At 38.9% G+C, this 17,735-nt stretch overlaps 1 protein-coding gene across 1 annotated transcript in view; it reads right to left on the bottom strand.

The window, feature by feature from the left end:
• The window catches only part of LOC117321667 (mucin-2-like), a 125,060-nt gene that overhangs the window by 43,318 nt on the left and 64,007 nt on the right, over positions 1–17,735 (bottom strand). The window contains exons 14-21 of the mRNA XM_033876173.1: positions 14,207–14,332; positions 13,068–13,604; positions 11,240–12,208; positions 9,972–10,523; positions 4,861–4,965; positions 3,600–3,968; positions 2,312–3,379; positions 565–735 (exon numbers count right to left, since the gene is read on the bottom strand). Of these exons, the coding sequence (XP_033732064.1) occupies positions 565–735; positions 2,312–3,379; positions 3,600–3,968; positions 4,861–4,965; positions 9,972–10,523; positions 11,240–12,208; positions 13,068–13,604; positions 14,207–14,332 (3,897 nt within the window). The remainder of the gene's footprint in view (positions 1–564; positions 736–2,311; positions 3,380–3,599; positions 3,969–4,860; positions 4,966–9,971; positions 10,524–11,239; positions 12,209–13,067; positions 13,605–14,206; positions 14,333–17,735) is intronic.

Genomic DNA, 17,735 nt, shown 5'->3' with positions numbered 1-17,735 from the left:
TTATTGAAGAAAATAAAACTCTAAATACATGAGGAACGACATTTTCTTGTATGTACTTTTTTGGTAAACCGAAGTTTCATACAATGAAACATATTTCCATTCTTTTTATTAAAATGAGTTAGAATTGTTTGAAAGCATCGCAATTTTACTAAAAAAAAAAAAAAAAGAAAGAAATAATAACTGTTTTAATTTTCTTACTACCTAATTATTCATCAATAAGTCAACTTATTCGTCCAGCGCTTATGGCGGACACTTCATTCTAAATTTTACTTTCCCCTTCCTACCCGCAGTGGAAACGGTGTCGGGGATTTTCACATCTACATGATGTATGATGTGATGTATGTAATATATTTCTATTTAGGATATATGCAATTCTAACATTTATTTACTAAAACACAACTCAGACCTTAAAAGATAACCTCAAAGATCATTTATGATTCGCCGCCTAATCAATTTCAATTTCAATTTGTTTATTGACCTTGAGCTTTATAGCTCATCAGTACAAAACAAAGAAAACCAATTATCAAACGGTAATCTTACAGGAGTAAAATGTAATAGACATACCTAGCCTAAGACCTGGCGCAGTTGTTGTTGGGGTAGTTGTCGTGGTAGTTAGGGTTGTTGTCGTAGTAGTTGGTGTTGTCGTAGTAGTTGGTGTTGTCGTCGTAGTAGTTGGTGTTGTTGTCGTAGTAGTTGGTGTTGTTGTCGTAGTAGATGGCGTTGTGGTTGTTGTGGCTAAACGATAAAACAATATAAAACAGAGATCCGTTGTCTTTTAATCAATTAATACATCCATACATATCAGTCGCCTTCTAATTAATGAATATATTAAATTTTCCATTGAATTTTGATAAATAAATGAATTTAGAAATCTATTGAATTTTAATTAATGAATACATTTAGATATCAATTGAATTTTGATTAATGAATGAATTTAGATATACGTTGACATTAAATGGATAAATATAATATATAGATATTCCGACTTTAAATTCAAAGTTATCCATTGACTTGACATTAATGACCACATTAAGATATCTAGTGAATATTAATTAACCAATCCATTAAAATATCCACTGAATTTTCATTAATGGATATACATAGATGTCGGTTGTCTATACAGTTATGAATGAATTTAGATATAGAATGACTTAATGAATACATTAAGGTATCGGTTGTCTTAATAAATACATTTACATATTGCTTGCTTATTTAGCCAATTTTACTTGCGTACTAACTAAAAGATATATCCACATTATTATATGCAATTTATCAATGAATATGACTCTATATAGCTCTAATCCTGCGTCTCAATTAATTCACCTTGTTAATTATAGCTGTTTTCCAATAAATACAAATGATACTCAAGGCATAGAAAATGATTTATCTTATTAACATCGACAAATGATACCCACGGTATAGATATATATCTAATTAACACAAACAAATGATACCCACGGTATAGAAATATATCTAATTAACACAAACAAATGATACATATTGTACCCACGGTATAGAAATATATCTGATTAACACAAACAAATGATACCCACGGTATAGATATATATCTAATTAACACCGACAAGTGATACCCACGGTATAGAAATATATCTAATTAACACCGACAAATGATACCCACGGTATAAAATATATCTAATTAACACCGACAAATGATACCCACGGTATAGAAATATATCTAATTAACACCGACAAATGATACCCACGGTATAGAAATATATCTAATTAACACAAACAAATGATACCCACGGTATAGAAATATATCTAATTAACACCGAAAAAATGATACCCACGGTATAGAAATATATCTAATTAACACCGACAAATGATACCCTAGGTATAGAAATATATCTAATTAACACCGACAAATTATACCCACGGTATAGAGATATATCTGATTAACAAAAAAAAAAACAAAAAAAAAAAAACGAAAAAATATGATAAAGATTAAAGGGTTCTAAGTCGTTTTTTAAACTGAAAGTTACATTCCAAATACAGAATGGAAGCATGATACATTTTTAGATGGATTTTTTAAAATGAGAAGACATGTTACGTTGCGTATCACGTGATGCTATACACTTGAATAAAACTGTAACTATAAGAAAATCGAGAATATTTGATTTCAGAATATATAGGACGTATTGTGAACTAACACTGGTTACAACTTGATATTTCAACTATACGTTCCAGTGTAATTAAACTTTTGCACGTTAAATCTATATCTACAATGTAGCTGGTTATTATTGCACAAAAATCATATTCATTTTGAAGAGTGACTACATACAATACTTACGAGTTGTGGTAGTTGTGGTAGGCGTGACCGTTGTAGTAGCTTCAGGTGTTGTGGTAGTTGTGGTAGGCGTGACCGTTGTAGTAGCTTCAGGTGTTGTGGTAGTTGTGGTAGGCGTGACCGTTGTAGTAGCTTCAGGTGTTGTGGTAGTTGTGGTAGGCGTGACTGTTGTAGTAGCTTCAGGTGTTGTGGTAGTTGTGGTAGGCGTGACCGTTGTAGTAGCTTCAGGTGTTGTGGTAGTTGTGGTAGGCGCGACCGTTGTAGTAGCTTCAGGTGTTGTGGTAGTTGTGGTAGGCGCGACCGTTGTAGTAGCTTCAGGTGTTGTGGTAGTTGTGGTAGGCGCGACCGTTGTAGTAGCTTCAGGTGTTGTGGTAGTTGTGGTAGGCGCGACCGTTGTAGTAGCTTCAGGTGTTGTGGTAGTTGTGGTAGGTGCGACCGTTGTAGTAGCTTCAGGTGTTGTGGTAGTTGTGGTAGGCGCGACCGTTGTAGTAGCTTCAGGTGTTGTGGTAGTTGTGGTAGGCGCGACCGTTGTAGTAGCTTCAGGTGTTGTGGTAGTTGTGGTAGGCGTGACCGTTGTAGTAGCTTCAGGTGTTGTGGTAGTTGTGGTAGGCGTGACCGTTGTAGTAGCTTCAGGTGTTGTGGTAGTTGTGGTAGGCGCGACCGTTGTAGTAGCTTCAGGTGTTGTGGTAGTTGTGGTAGGCGCGACCGTTGTAGTAGCTTCAGGTGTTGTGGTAGTTGTGGTAGGCGCGACCGTTGTAGTAGCTTCAGCTGTTGTGGTAGTTGTGGTAGGCGCGACCGTTGTAGTAGCTTCAGGTGTTGTGGTAGTTGTGGTAGGCGCGACCGTTGTAGTAGCTTCAGGTGTTGTGGTAGTTGTGGTAGGCGCGACCGTTGTAGTAGCTTCAGGTGTTGTGGTAGTTGTGGTAGGCGCGACCGTTGTAGTAGCTTCAACTGTTGTGGTAGTTGTGGTAGGTGCGACCGTTGTAGTAGCTTCAGCTGTTGTGGTAGTTGTGGTAGGTGCGACCGTTGTAGTAGCTTCAGCTGTTGTGGTAGTTGCGGCAGTTGTGGATGTCTCTGCAAGTATTCGAATAAAATGTATAAGACTGGCAAATTGTTTTTAAAGTAGAATTAAAATTAAAAAATAAAAAGATTTTGAAAACACAGGTTAAATCATGTAAGTAGAACGGATTTTACTAACATATTCAGCATTATATTCTAACAACAATCGTTAGATACAAAATCACGAAACACGAACATTTCTGATAAATCAATAAAGCTAAAACCGACAATGTACCTGTAACAGTTGTAGTATCTGCAGCAGTTGTCGTTACTCCGGCTGTTGTGGTACCTCCGGCAGTAGTAGTTACATCAGATGTTGTGGTACCTGCGGCAGTAGTAGTTATATCAGAGGTTGTGGTACCTGCAGCAGTAGTAGTTACACCGGATGTCGTGGTACCTGCGGCAGTAGTAGTTACACCAGAGGTTGTGGTACCTGCGACAGTAGTAGTTACACCAGAGGTTGTGGTACCTGCGGCAGTAGTTGTTACACCAGATGTTGTGGTACCTGCGGCAGTAGTAGTTACACCAGATGTTGTGGTACCTGCGACAGTAGTAGTTACACTAGGTGTTGTGGTACCTGCGCTTGTTGTATTTGCTTCAGTACCTGTAACATATACGATGATACATCAGGTATGTGTATTTTACAAATTAGTGAGAAAATATATTAAGAACTTTACATATATCTCCGAAACAAACAATTGAATTGAACAATCGATATGCTACATTTTACTGCATTTACACGTTATAAACCAATCTAATCAAAATCAGAAGTTCACTTTCCACTATAGTATAGTATGAAGATATAGTGAACATCTGATTTTAATTAGAATGTTTAATAAACAGACATATGCCTAAGCGTTGAGGAAGGACCGTAATATACCTGTATAACTTTGTTCGTACTTTTCATTTATATCAATAATATCATATTTCAAATTATTTTTGTGTTTTTCCGTGAATATCACATGGTATAGGTTAAATTAACTTGAAGGTCTTGTAATGCGACTTTCTTAGATTTCATAGAATGATTAAATCATACTATAAATTGGTGATTATATGAAGTATAACAAAGGGGTGCATGAAGATCACGTTTGGATGACTTAAGTCGAAAAATCCTTCCTGTACCATATTTGAAAAACATTTTATTCTTTTGATAAAATCATCTTATATTCCCAATTATTTTACTTAACACTTCCTGCATTAGTTATTCTTATTTCTCAAATGGCTTGCTCAAATAATAGGAATAAAACACAAATACTAATTGTAACAGGTACTATTATATAGATATCGCCCAAACTATCCATGCAATCGTAAATACTTCAAGTATTCGCATACAAACGTGTCCTGGTTTGTTTTTCAATAACCTTAAAGTAACAAATAGTAATAAAACCGAATATCACACCTGATATACATCTTATAAACAGGTATGTTTCGCAAAGATAAATCATAATTTAGGTTGAGATGACGACAACCTTGACTACAAATAAAATATGGCTCACGTGTTGTAGTTTCACCAACTGTCGTGGTATCTGCAGCAGTGGTTGTTTCTGCAGTAGACCTCGTATCTATAACAGTCGTAGTTGTTGGAGCAGCTGTTGTCGATTCTGAAATAATAAGCAATGCATTTTGTTTAAAAAAGTTCATATGTCATAAGAGGGGTCAACTATTGCACTATCGGGCAGTATTTGTGTGTAAGACTTGGTAAGAGAAAATCATATCAAAGGACAAGCGTGTCATAATTGTCTTCATTAACAATGGATTTATACATGTATATATTGCAGCTAATACAGATAAACATATGTTAATTTAAATAGCATAATAATAGTTTAATGATATACATTATAACACAAACAACATACTGTTTTAAATGATAATTACAATTTAAATATGTAGGAACATGTAACTACATATAAATCACATCGCTTACGAGTGGTAGTTTCAATGGTAGTTGTAGTTACACCAGAGGTTGTGGTCTCTGCAACAGTAGTAGTTACACCAGAGGTTGTGGTACCTGCGGCAGTAGTAGTTACACCAGAAGTTGTGGTACCTGCGGCAGTAGTAGTTACATTTTGTACACCAGAGGTTGTGGTACCTGCGGCAGTAGTAGTTACACCAGAGGTTGTGGTACCTGCGGCAGTAGTAGTTACACCAGAGGTTGTGGTACCTGCGGCAGTAGTAGTTACACCAGAAGTTGTGGTACCTGCGGCAGTAGTAGTTGTTACACCAGAGGTTGTGGTACCCGCAGCAGTAGTAGTTACACCAGAGGTTGTGGTACCTGCAGCAGTAGTAGTTACACCAGAGGTTGTGGTACCTGCGGCAGTAGTAGTTACACCAGAGGTTGTGGTACCTGCGGCAGTAGTAGTTACATTTTGTACACCAGAGGTTGTGGTACCTGCGGCAGTAGTAGTTACACCAGAAGCTGTGGTACCTGCGGCAGTAGTTGTTACATTTTGTACACCAGAGGTTGTGGTACCTGCGGCAGTAGTAGTTACACCAGAGGTTGTGGTACCTGCGGCAGTAGTAGTTACACCAGAGGTTGTGGTACCTGCGGCAGTGGTAGTTACACCAGTGGTTGTGGTACCTGCGGCAGTAGTAGTTACACCAGAGGTTGTGGTACCTGCGGCAGTGGTAGTTACACCAGAGGTTGTGGTACCTGCGGCAGTAGTAGTTACACCAGAGGTTGTGGTACCTGCAGCAGTAGTAGTTACACCAGAGGTTGTGGTACCTGCAGCAGTAGTAATTACACCAGAGGTTGTGGTACCTGCAGCAGTAGTAGTTACACCAGAGGTTGTGGTACCTGCGGCAGTAGTAGTTACACCAGAGGTTGTGGTATCTGCAGCAGTAGTAGTTACACCAGATGTTGTTGTACCTGCGACAGTAGTTGTTACACCAGATGTTGTGGTACCTGCGGCAGTAGTAGTTACACCAGAGGTTGTGGTACCTGCGGCAGTAGTAGTTACACCAGAGGTTGTGGTCTCTGCGGCAGTAGTAGTTACACCAGAGGTTGTGGTACCTGCAGCAGTAGTAGTTACACCAGAGGTTGTGGTACCTGCGGCAGTAGTAGTTACAACAGATGTTGTGGTATCTGCGGCAGTAGTAGTTACTCCAGAGGTTGTGGTCTCTGCGGCAGTAGTAGTTACACCAGAGGTTGTGGTACCTGCGGCAGTAGTAGTTACACCAGAAGCTGTGGTACCTGCGGCAGTAGTTGTTACATTTTGTACACCAGAGGTTGTGGTACCTGCGGCAGTAGTAGTTACACCGGAGGTTGTGGTACCTGCGGCAGTAGTAGTTACACCAGATGTTGTGGTACCTGCGGCAGTAGTTGTTACACCAGAGGTTGTGGTACCTTCAGCACTAGTAGTTACATCAGATCTTGTTGTACCTGCGGCAGTAGTAGTTACACCAGAGGTTGTGGTACCTGCAGCAGTAGTAGTTACACCAGAGGTTGTGGTACCTGCGGCAGTAGTAGTTACAACAGATGTTGTGGTATCTGCGGCAGTAGTAGTTACACCAGAGGTTGTGGTACCTGCGGCAGTAGTAGTTACACCAGAGGTTGTGGTACCTGCGGCAGTAGTAGTTACATTAGAGGCTGTGGTACCTACGGCAGTAGTTGTTACACCAGATGCTGTGGTACCTGCGACAGTAGTTGTTACACCAGAGGTTGTGGTACCTGCAGAAGTAGTAGTTTCACCAGATGTTGTGGTACCTGCAGCAGTAGTAGTTACATTAGAGGTTGTGGTACCTGCAGCAGTAGTAGTTACTCCAGATGTTGTTGTACCTGCGGCAGTAGAAGTGACATCTGCGACGGTTGTTGTTTCTGCAGTTGACTTAGTATCTATCGCAGTTGTTGTTGCAGTTGTTGTTTCTAAAACAATCGACAATACAATAATTTCAAAATAATTACAAAGGTCCCCATATCACGATAGAGAGTGTTGTGTGGATATAACTTAGGCTGGAAATTATTTCAAAGTACAGGTCAGTCAGGTTTCTGTTATTTATATATATATTACTTCATTTCTACATTTAACAGCTGATGTACGACCTATTAATATAATGACGGATCACAGAAATGTATACCATGTTAATCTTAAAATAGCCAAGTAACTTCAAAATATAACATCGTTTACGAATGGTAGGGACATACGCAGTATAGTAGTTACACACGATGTTTCGGTTTCAGCTGCAGTAGTAGTTACAGAAGGATGCTGTGGTATTTGCATCAGTTGTAGTTACACAAGATGTAGTGGTATCTGCGATAGTTGTAGTTTCACCAGATGTTCGAAGGGTGATTAGACTAATCAGATTTTAAAATCCTGATTTCTTCCTATCAGTCACTAATCTACCAGCCGGTTTTAAGGAATACACACCCAGGTTTAATTGTTTTTTCTCTAATCAAGTGGTTACGCTAATGACCATTTGAACAACTGCGCCCAGATGTAATAAAGATATTGATAAAATCCAAAAGTTTATAAATATCCCGACACACCGTCTGTGAGATGATTTTGTTCACACATGCTATCATACATGTACCAAAGCGCAGGAAGCACTCTCAACATATGAGTCTACCAATCGTTATTGAAAAAGATTGGTGGGATATTTCTGATTTGACCTGATGTACGTAGGATCCGTGTAGGATATACAAAGTGTAGTATACAGTGAGATATTTCTATTGCAATTACTATGTCTGGAAGAAAAAAATTCATAACATTGAGAGGGTCTTTTATAGAATAACTGTAACCGCTACCCTATAAAACATTGAAACACCTTGGTTTATTTGGTTTGGTTTATTTTGTTTAACGTCCTATCTAAAGTCAGTAACATTTAAGGACGTGCTAGGTTTTGGAGATGAGGGAAGTCGAAGTACCCGGAGAAAAACCAACGGCGTACGGTCAGTACCAGGCAACTGCCTCACGTGGATTTCGAACTGGCAACCCAGAGGTGGAGGACTAATGGTAAAGTGCCATGACGCCTTATCACATCAGCCATTGTGCCCCATATTGAAATAACTTAACTGTGCCTATATACAGGCACTTGAAATACCTATACAATTGAACATGTTTGTACACATTCATTATTTGCTACAGATTCCGAACACAATACAAAATCATTTGCCATCATGAAGTATTGTTTTGCTTTGTTGCTCTATCCATTAACGATGTCTTACACAACTAGTGGATTGTTCTAACATTAAATCACATGCTTCATTTGATGTGGTTGCCGAAAAAAACATAGCTGCAGTGAGGCATTGTTGGTTGTGGTAAATGTATAGTAGTGACTGATCTTAAATTGTAGATGTGTCCTCAGTTGTTGTGCCGGCCGAAGGTATGACTTGCTCTGTGTTTTATTTTCCGCTTTGGTTACTGTTGTCGCTGCAGTATTTGCTGTCGCTTCAGTGGCTGTTGTCGCTTCAATGGTTGTAGTCGCTTCAATGGTTGTTGTTGCTTTTGTTGTTGTAGTCGCTTCTGTGGTTGAAGTCGCTTCAATGGTTGTTGTTGTAGTCGCTTCAGTGGTTGTTTTTATTTCAGAACTTGTTGTTGCTTCAGTGGTTGTAGTCGCTGCAGTGGTTGTTGTTGTTTCCGTGGTTGTAGTCGCTGCAGTGGTTGTTGTTGTTTCAGTGTTTGTTATTGCTTCAGTGGTTGTAGTCGCTTCAGTGGCTGTTGTTTCTTCAGTGGTTGTTGTGACTTCAAGAAATTTTTCACTGGGGTTTGTTGTATCAAATGAAAACAGTCGGCTAATATAAAGAATGTCATGAGAAGGTCTGTAAGGGTTAGTGAGGCGAAAGGAAAGTCAACTTTGGAGTTAAAAAATGCACCAGAGCCGGAACAGTTGACTCAAGAATTTTTAGATCTGAATCTTGTGGATTATTAAGGTGTCAACAGTTAAAACTCTCACTGACTGTTGACTGATAAATCATGGAACAACAGTATACATAATATTGATGCCGCGACTGTTACAGCACCGGTAATAAAATAAAAACAATATTCAAGATATAAAACTCATAACAATACAAAATTCATCAGAAAATCCGTAAGAACTAATACCTGAAGCATGGTTTTTATTCTTTATTATAGCGGATGCTCGCGTCAGAGCGCAAAGCAGTCTCATCGATTGATACATGTATGCATAGCAAATGAAATTACTTTGCGAAGTAAAAGCTTCACATGCTTGTATATTATTTATCTATTATTTTTTTAACCATCAAGGTTAAAATGTTATTTTAGGCAATTATCGCCAAAATCTAAAGAAAAAAAAAAACTCGACTCGTTCGAATGTTATGAAATATGAGAACAAGTCCTTGTAAAAAAAAGTTCTAAAAACAAGACGCCTAGATTTTTTCTACACATTTTTCAGATTGATGTTTACTAAAAAGAATTGTCCATCTTTTGTTTAATATTAAAAAAAGAAAAAAAACAAAAAAAAAACAAAACAAAAAAACAAACTTAAAAAAAAATGGAAACCAAAGCGGAGTACATTCTTTAACTTAATGATTACAATTATTCTTCAAATCGTTCCAATCGTTTGCCTCAGAGTAGTTGAACAATGATTTTCGGTGTATGATCAAGAGATGAATGGCTAAACTGAAAACACGTGCAGTATAAATACCCCTTACCTGTTTGAGCAGTAGTTGTCGGTACAGCTGTTGTTGTGGCATTAGCAGTTGTTGTCGGTGCCGCTGTTGTTGTAGCATCAGTAGTTGTTGTTGGTGCTGCTGTTGTTGTTGTAGCATAAGTAGTTGTTGTCGGTGTTGCTGTTGTTGTAGCATCAGTAGTTGTTGTCGGTGCTGCTGTTGTTGTAGCATCAGTAGTTGTTGTGGCATTAGCAGTTGTTGTTGGTACCGCTGTTGTTGTAGAATCAGCAGTTGTTGTCGGTACCGATGTTGTTGTAGCATCAGTAGTTGTTGTTGGTGCTGCTGTTGTTGTAGAATCAGCAGTTGTTGTGACATTAGCAGTTGTTGTCAACGCTGCGGTTGTTGTGTTTACAGCATCTGCTGATGTTGTCACCTCAACAGTTGTTGTTGGCGTAACGGTTGTTGTGGATTCAACAGTGGTTGTTGATGCTGCGGTTGTTGTGGCTAAGACAGTTGTTGTCAATACCGTGGCTGTTGTGGCTTCGACAGTTGTTGATGCTGCAGTTGTTGCAGCTTCAGCAGTTGTCGTTATTTCTGTTGTGTTGGTTTGAATTATACAAGACAATGTTCAAGATATAAACGCTTCAAACACAAAATACATTCAATATCCGTAAGAAATTATACATGAAGCATGGTTTCCATCCTTTATTAAAGCGGATGCTCGCGTCAGAGCGCAATACAATCTCATCGATTAAGTGTTAGATGCATACATAGCAAATATAATTACTTTGCTATGGAAAAACTGCACGTGCCTGTATTCCATTAATGGAACATTTTTTTAAACCACATCAAGGTGATGATGTCACTTTAGGCAGTTAGCGCCAAAATTAAGTAAACAGTCTTTGTTAAATGTAATGATGTATGAGAAGAAGTCTCCCTTTTTACATATCACTGTAAACTACAGCACCTGATAGACGTTTCTAGGAAACAGCTGTTTTTAATATGATATATTTACAGAAGAAAATATACTTGATCAATTACGAAAGCCTAATGTATGAAAAACTAATACATTCCTACATTTGAATTTTTCATGGAACAATTGAATAAAGGTTATTTGGATATATAGTTCATTTGGACACAACATCAATAGCTTATGACGCCACCGTTTTGCATTACATACCGTTTAATATAAACTTTATTATGCGAATTAATCTTAAATTGTTCAAGGCGTTTGCCTCTGAGTAGATAAACATTGATTTTCGGTGTATGTATCAAGGGATGAAAACATGTATAATATAAATACCCCTTACCTGTTTGAGCAGTTGTTGTCGGTGCCGCAGTTGTTGTAGCATCAGCAGTTGTTGTCGGTGCCGCAGTTGTTGTAGCATCAGCAGTTGTTGTCGGTGCCGCAGTTGTTGTAGCATTAACAGTAGTTGTCAGTGCCACAGTTGTTGTAGCATTATCAGTAGTTGTCGGAGCCGCAGTTGTTGTGGTTACAGCGTCTGTGGTTGTGGCCTCGACAGTTGTTGTTGCGGCTGCGGTTGTTGTGGTTACAGCGTCTGTAGTTGTGACCTCGACAGTTGTTGTTGGGGATACGGTTGTTGTGGTTACAGCGTCTGTGGTTGTGGCCTCGACAGTTGTTGTTGGGGCTGCGGTTGTTGTGGTTACAGCATCTGTGGTTGTGGCATCGACAGTTGTTGTTGCGGCTGCGGTTGTTGTGGTTACAGCGTCTGTAGTTGTGACCTCGACAGTTGTTGTTGGGGATACGGTTGTTGTGGTTACAGCGTCTGTGGTTGTGGCCTCGACAGTTGTTGTTGGGGCTGCGGTTGTTGTGGTTACAGCATCTGTGGTTGTGGCCTCGACAGTTGTTGTTGCGGCTGCGGTTGTTGTGGTTACAGCGTCTGTAGTTGTGACCTCGACAGTTGTTGTTGGGGATACGGTTGTTGTGGTTACAGCGTCTGTGGTTGTGGCCTCGACAGTTGTTGTTGGGGCTGCGGTTGTTGTGGTTACAGCATCTGTGGTTGTGGCATCGACAGTTGTTGTTGCGGCTGCGGTTGTTGTGGTTACAGCATCTGTGGTTGTGACCTCGACAGTTGTTGTTGGGGCTGCGCTTGTTGTGGTTACAGCATCTGTGGTTGTGGCCTCGACAGTTGTTGTTGGGGCTGCGGTTGTTGTGGTTACAGCATCTGTTGATGTTGTGACTTCAGCAGTTGTTGTTGGCGCAACGGTTGTTGTTGGTGTCGAAGTTGTTGTGACTTCAGCAGTTGTGGTTGTTGTTTCTGTAGTGTTTGATAGCAATATACAAAACATTAATAAAGTTATTGAACTTATTGATAACAAAATGTATTCAAACTCTGCCATGAAAATATTAATTAACCATTGTTTTCAGTCTGTAGATTAGGGAATGCTCGCGTGACACCGCGAAGTGAACTATGAATAAGCGCTTTAAGTACGATTACGCCGACAGTAAACCAGTAATATGAGCCAAATTATACGACAATGAAGGCTTCATGTTCCAGTACTAGGTAATGGAGTCGGTTTGTTACGTCATCACACATGATGACCATCAAATAGGTAAGAGTTGCATACAGTGTGATACGGTAAGCGACTACTGTAAGCTATAGTACACATAAAATATACTGGTGTTAATTGAATGTTGTTAAAAGGGGAACTTTTGATTTTTAACCGTAAAAGGTACAATGTATATGATTGAAAAAACTACGACGCATAGTGTATTTAAGACAAATACATACATTCCAGAAACAAGATGTCTTAAGTAAAACAATTGAATACAAATGTTTCTAGGATACTAAATAACCATGACAGCTGATGTTACTGTTTAACTAGATATAAAATGTACGATTTATTTTTTACCATATGCTTTTTAGAAAATATAAACCTGGTGAAGTTGGTGTGGCTTTGTTTATGCCTAATCAGTACAAACAATCTTAACATTTCATGCGCTTGTATCAAGGTAGCTCGTATTTCTTTTGAATTCAAATTAATGTGAAGAATAAGAAAGGCAGATCTTCTTTGCACAGTTATGCTTTGAAACATGGCAATACCTTTTCAAACTGAAAACACATTTGCAAATGTATTGAGTAGCGATTTACAAAACATGTTACAAAATGATCTTACCTGTTTGAGCAGTTGTTGTCGACGCAGCGGTTGTTGTAGCTTCAGTAGTTGTCAGCGCAGGGGTTGTAGTTACCTCAGCAGTTGTTGTCGACGCAGCGGTTGTTGTGGCTTCAGCGGTTGTACTTACAACGTCTGTAGTTGTTGTGGTCTCGGCAGTTGTTGTGGTTACAGCGTCAGTTGATGTTGTAGCTTGAGATGTTGTTGTCGGCAAACCGGTCGTTGTGGCTTCAGTTGTTGTTGTCGGCACACCGGTCGTTGTGGCTTCAGTTGTTGTTGTCGGTGCAGCGGTCGTTGTGGCTTCAGTTGTTGTTGTCGGTGCAGCGGTTGTTGTCGCCTCAGCGGTTGTCGTCGGTACAGCGGTTGTTGTCGCCTCAGCGGTTGTTGTGGCCTCAGTAGTTGTTGTCGGTACAGCGGTTGTTGTCGGTACAGCGGTTGTTGTCGGTACAGCGGTTGTTGTGACCTCAGCGGTTGTCGTCGAAGCGGCGGTTGTTGTGGCCTCAGCTGTTGTTGTTGAGGCCATAGTCGTGGTGGTCGTTTCTGTAGCGTTAGTTAGCAATATGTACAACTTATTAAAATACAATCTGGTAATTGATTTTACACATATATACAGTACCTCAACCATAGCTTTTCAACCTTCATGCTGAAAATACTCCAGTGAGTGCAACATATTTCCTACTTTACATTTTACATAGAAATTAAAATCAATAAATTGAAGATGAATACATTCCATAATTGAAATCTGTATTAGAGCAATAATCTCCAGTTTATTCGGAGATAATGGTAATTTGGACTCAATATCGACAACTTTTTACAAGATAAAAGTTACACTTACGATGTACAATACCTGCATTTTATACAACCTATATAAATGTTACACTTATAATGTACGATACCTGCATTTTATACAACCTATATAAAACTTACACTTATAATGTACAATACCTGCATTTTATACAATTTATATATTATCTAAAGGTATTACATACAATGTACTTGATATACAATATGTTTCATGTGAAGAATCTTCTTTACAAAGCTTTGTTTTGTTATCAGTTTCTTCCTAGCTGCATATAAGTTAGTATGTATCAGTTATATTTTAAGTAACAATTTATTATAGATGATAAAAAATTATATCCTACCTGTTTGAGTAGTTGTTGTCGGTGCCACCGTTGTTGTGACTTCAGATGTTGTTGTCGGTACCGCAGTTGTGGTTTCAGCAGTTGTTGTGGCTTCAGCTGTTGTTGTCTGTGCCGCCGTCGTTGTTGCTAAATGTAGAAAGATTTATAAATTAGTCCAAGCGGCATCTCATCGAGCGGACACAACTTAAATGATTCTCACAGAGACGTTATATTTCTTTCAGTGCCATTAAAATATAATTCTAAACTTTGGAAAATATCACCTTCGCCATATATGTATATAATGTAATACGAAATATCATCAATTTAGAACACCAACGATTTCTTTAGTGTAAGGTTCTTGTGTAAATTGAAATAAGCAAAACATAATATGAATTTAGAAATAACCGATATTTATATTTATGTGTTTTTCTTTTAAATGTTTGCAGTATCATGTACATTGTAGTAAGATACAAACTAATGTTTATATTAATTAACATCACTGTGGAGCCCTAGAAGAACGGAACAGCTGTATAATATCACAATCACTGAGTTATCTTAGAAGGACGGAACAGCTGTATGATATCATCAACACTGACGAGTCCTAGAAGGACGGAAGAGCTGTATGATATTATCAACACTGACGAGTCCTAGAAGGACGGAACAGCTGTATGATATCACCATCACTGACGAGTCCTAGAAGAACGGAACAGCTGTATGATATCACCATCACTGACGAGTCCTAGAAGGACGGAACAGCTGTATGATATCATCAACACTGACGAGTCCTAGAAGGACGGAACAGCAATATGATATCATCAACACTGACGAGTCCTAGAAGGAAGGAACAGCTGTATGATAGCACCATCACTGACGAGTCCTAGAAGGACGGAACACCTGTATAATACCGTTCAGGTTTGGCTGAACTTTATTTAACTCTCCCTTGATTTGACATGTGCTGATATCTTGTGTGTGGTTTGTACAACCTTTCATACAAAATAGCTTAACTATCCTTAAGGATTGATTGTAAATTTTGTTGCTTGCATGGACTGATGAAAGGAAGTGAACCTTGTGAAAATGAAGTGAACTACGAAGCAGTTCATGTACCATTTGCACAAGGTTCACCTCCCTTCATCAGTCCGTGCAAGCAACAAAGTTGGCAATCATTTACGTTAACCCAATTAAAAACCCCGCTGCCAGATTGCAAAATTCGGTCGCAACGGTGTGACGTAAGTGCGTCACTTTATAACATTGTTTACTTATCGTACATGTGTGCACAGTAAAGCAGTCTGTCAGCCAAGGCAACATATAGTCCCAAACACGTTTTGATTATTATGATATTGATATACATTTATACGATATTCTCAAGATAAAATATTCATTTATAACAAATACTGATGATATTGTATAATAAAAACTTGGCCATACCCATATGAATACTAATTTAAAGCGCAGTGTTGACATCATAGTATGACGACAACAGTGAAATATCACAACATTAAAAACAGTGTTTATATACTCTCTAAAGCCTTGTAAAATTCGATTTTGTACGGTTTTATAATTTGAATGAATGTTAGATTTTTAGTCTTGCGATAAAATTCATAGATGCCATATGTTACACAAAATTTTACGCCGAACCCCTGTGACCGTATGTGATGCAGTATAACAGTCGGGATATTCAGAGCTCGAGAAATAGTGTAACAATGTGGATTTTAGTCGCAGGTTAGCTGATGATTTATAAATATAGTGTTCTTAAAATATTAGACCGTTGTCGCACCGGCGTTTTGGGATATAACATTGATTTGAAAATTGGCGGTAGCCTATTTGACGGCCGGAAACTTGTGTCCTCCATAATCATTATGAGTCGAATTACGATAACAATGTGTCCATGTGCTCGGTTGCATACTGCTGATACCAGTCTGTTTTGTTAAAAAGTGTTAATTTTTTTTTTTTTTTTTCTGTTACCACTAAAATGATATCAAGCATCGCATTCAAGATATAGCCAGGCCTACTACGCTACGCAGGTCATGAGCTTGGTGCTATCGGGAGTGTCATTGTTCTGTCAGATCCTGTTTTCTAAACTGTCTGCATTTATCAGCACATTCAGCGGCTCTTCCATTTGTGTTCATAAAATGAAAGTGTATTCACGTTTGAGGCGGTACAGACCTCGATCACCATTATAAACTCAGTTAATATATTCACACGCCGGCAAGAAAGTGATTTGTCTCTCAGAACAGAAGCACGCGACCCAAGCATATGCTTAGTAAAACATCGTGTAACAAGTCATTTGATATTTGTTGAGATGCTTTTTATACGCTAAATGGAAATCACCCATATCTTTCATACATTTTATTCTGGCATATCAGATGAGGATCTCCGAACTCAGAACATACAACACGTTGATGTTTATACAGTCGAACTTTAATTGACATCTGGAATTCTGATCACTCGAATACTATACTTCGAAGTATATATTCAGTTGCGACATTAAAAGTCTGCATAAGATATACTCTGTTCTCTTCTATTCTTGCGATACCTCGATGTGTTATCATCACGCTAGTATATATCATATGTTTTTCGGGAAATGCATGAATAACATGACTCGTCTCAGACCTTTATCAGCAACTGTTCGGGAAAGAGAAGTCCAGTTTCCGACCCATACGAAAGTGCAGTAACAGATGGAAAGCAGTTCAGGGTGAAGTCAAGAGTTAATCGCTTTAATCCAAATACACATATCTGTGTCCTTTGGTTATAGCCATGGTGACAATATAATAGTAACATTCCATACAACAAAGTATAGGTACAACACTGCAATATTACATCTTTCAGTGAAGTTTTACCTGACAGAGTTGTGACTGGGTCAGTAGAAGTTGTTCCTTCAAAGGAAGCTGTTGTTTCAGCAGTTGTGGTTGGTTCAGTAGTAGTGATTGGTTCAGTAGTAGTGGCTGGTTCAGTAGAAGTGGTAGGTTCAGAAGCAGTGGTTGGTTCAGTAGTAGTGGTTGTTTCAGTAGAAGTGGTTGGCACAGTAGTAGTGGTTGGTTCAGTAGTAGTGATTGTTTCAGTAGTAGTGGTTGGTTCAGTAGTAGTGGTTGGTTCAGTAGTAGTGGTTGGCTCTGTAGTAGTGGTTGGTTCAGTAGTAGTGGTTGGTTCAGTAGTAGTGGTTGGTTCAGTAGTAGTGATTGTTTCAGTAGAAGTGGTTGGCACAGTAGTAGTGGTTGGTTCAGTAGTAGTGATTGTTTCAGTAGTAGTGGTTGGTTCAGTAGTAGTGGTTGGTTCAGTAGTAGTGGTTGGTTCAGTAGTAGTGATTGGTTCAGTGGTAGTGATTGTTTCAGTAGTAGTGGTTGGCACAGTAGTAGTGGTTGGTTCAGTAGTAGTGGTTGGCTCTGTAGTAGTGGTTGGTTCAGTAGTAGTGGTTGGTTCAGTAGTAGTGGTTGGCTCAGTAGTAGTGGTTGGTTCAGTAGTAGTGGTTGGTTCAGTAGTAGTGGTTGGTTCAGTAGTAGTGGCTGGTTCAGTAGAAGTGGTTGGTTCAGAAGCAGTGGTTGGTTCAGTAGTA

Source organism: Pecten maximus, chromosome 2 (assembly GCF_902652985.1).
Source record: "Pecten maximus chromosome 2, xPecMax1.1, whole genome shotgun sequence".
NCBI classification, from domain to species: domain Eukaryota; kingdom Metazoa; phylum Mollusca; class Bivalvia; order Pectinida; family Pectinidae; genus Pecten; species Pecten maximus.
Note: the sequence above shows the minus strand (reverse complement) of the source record. Positions and strands in the feature narration are given on the sequence as shown.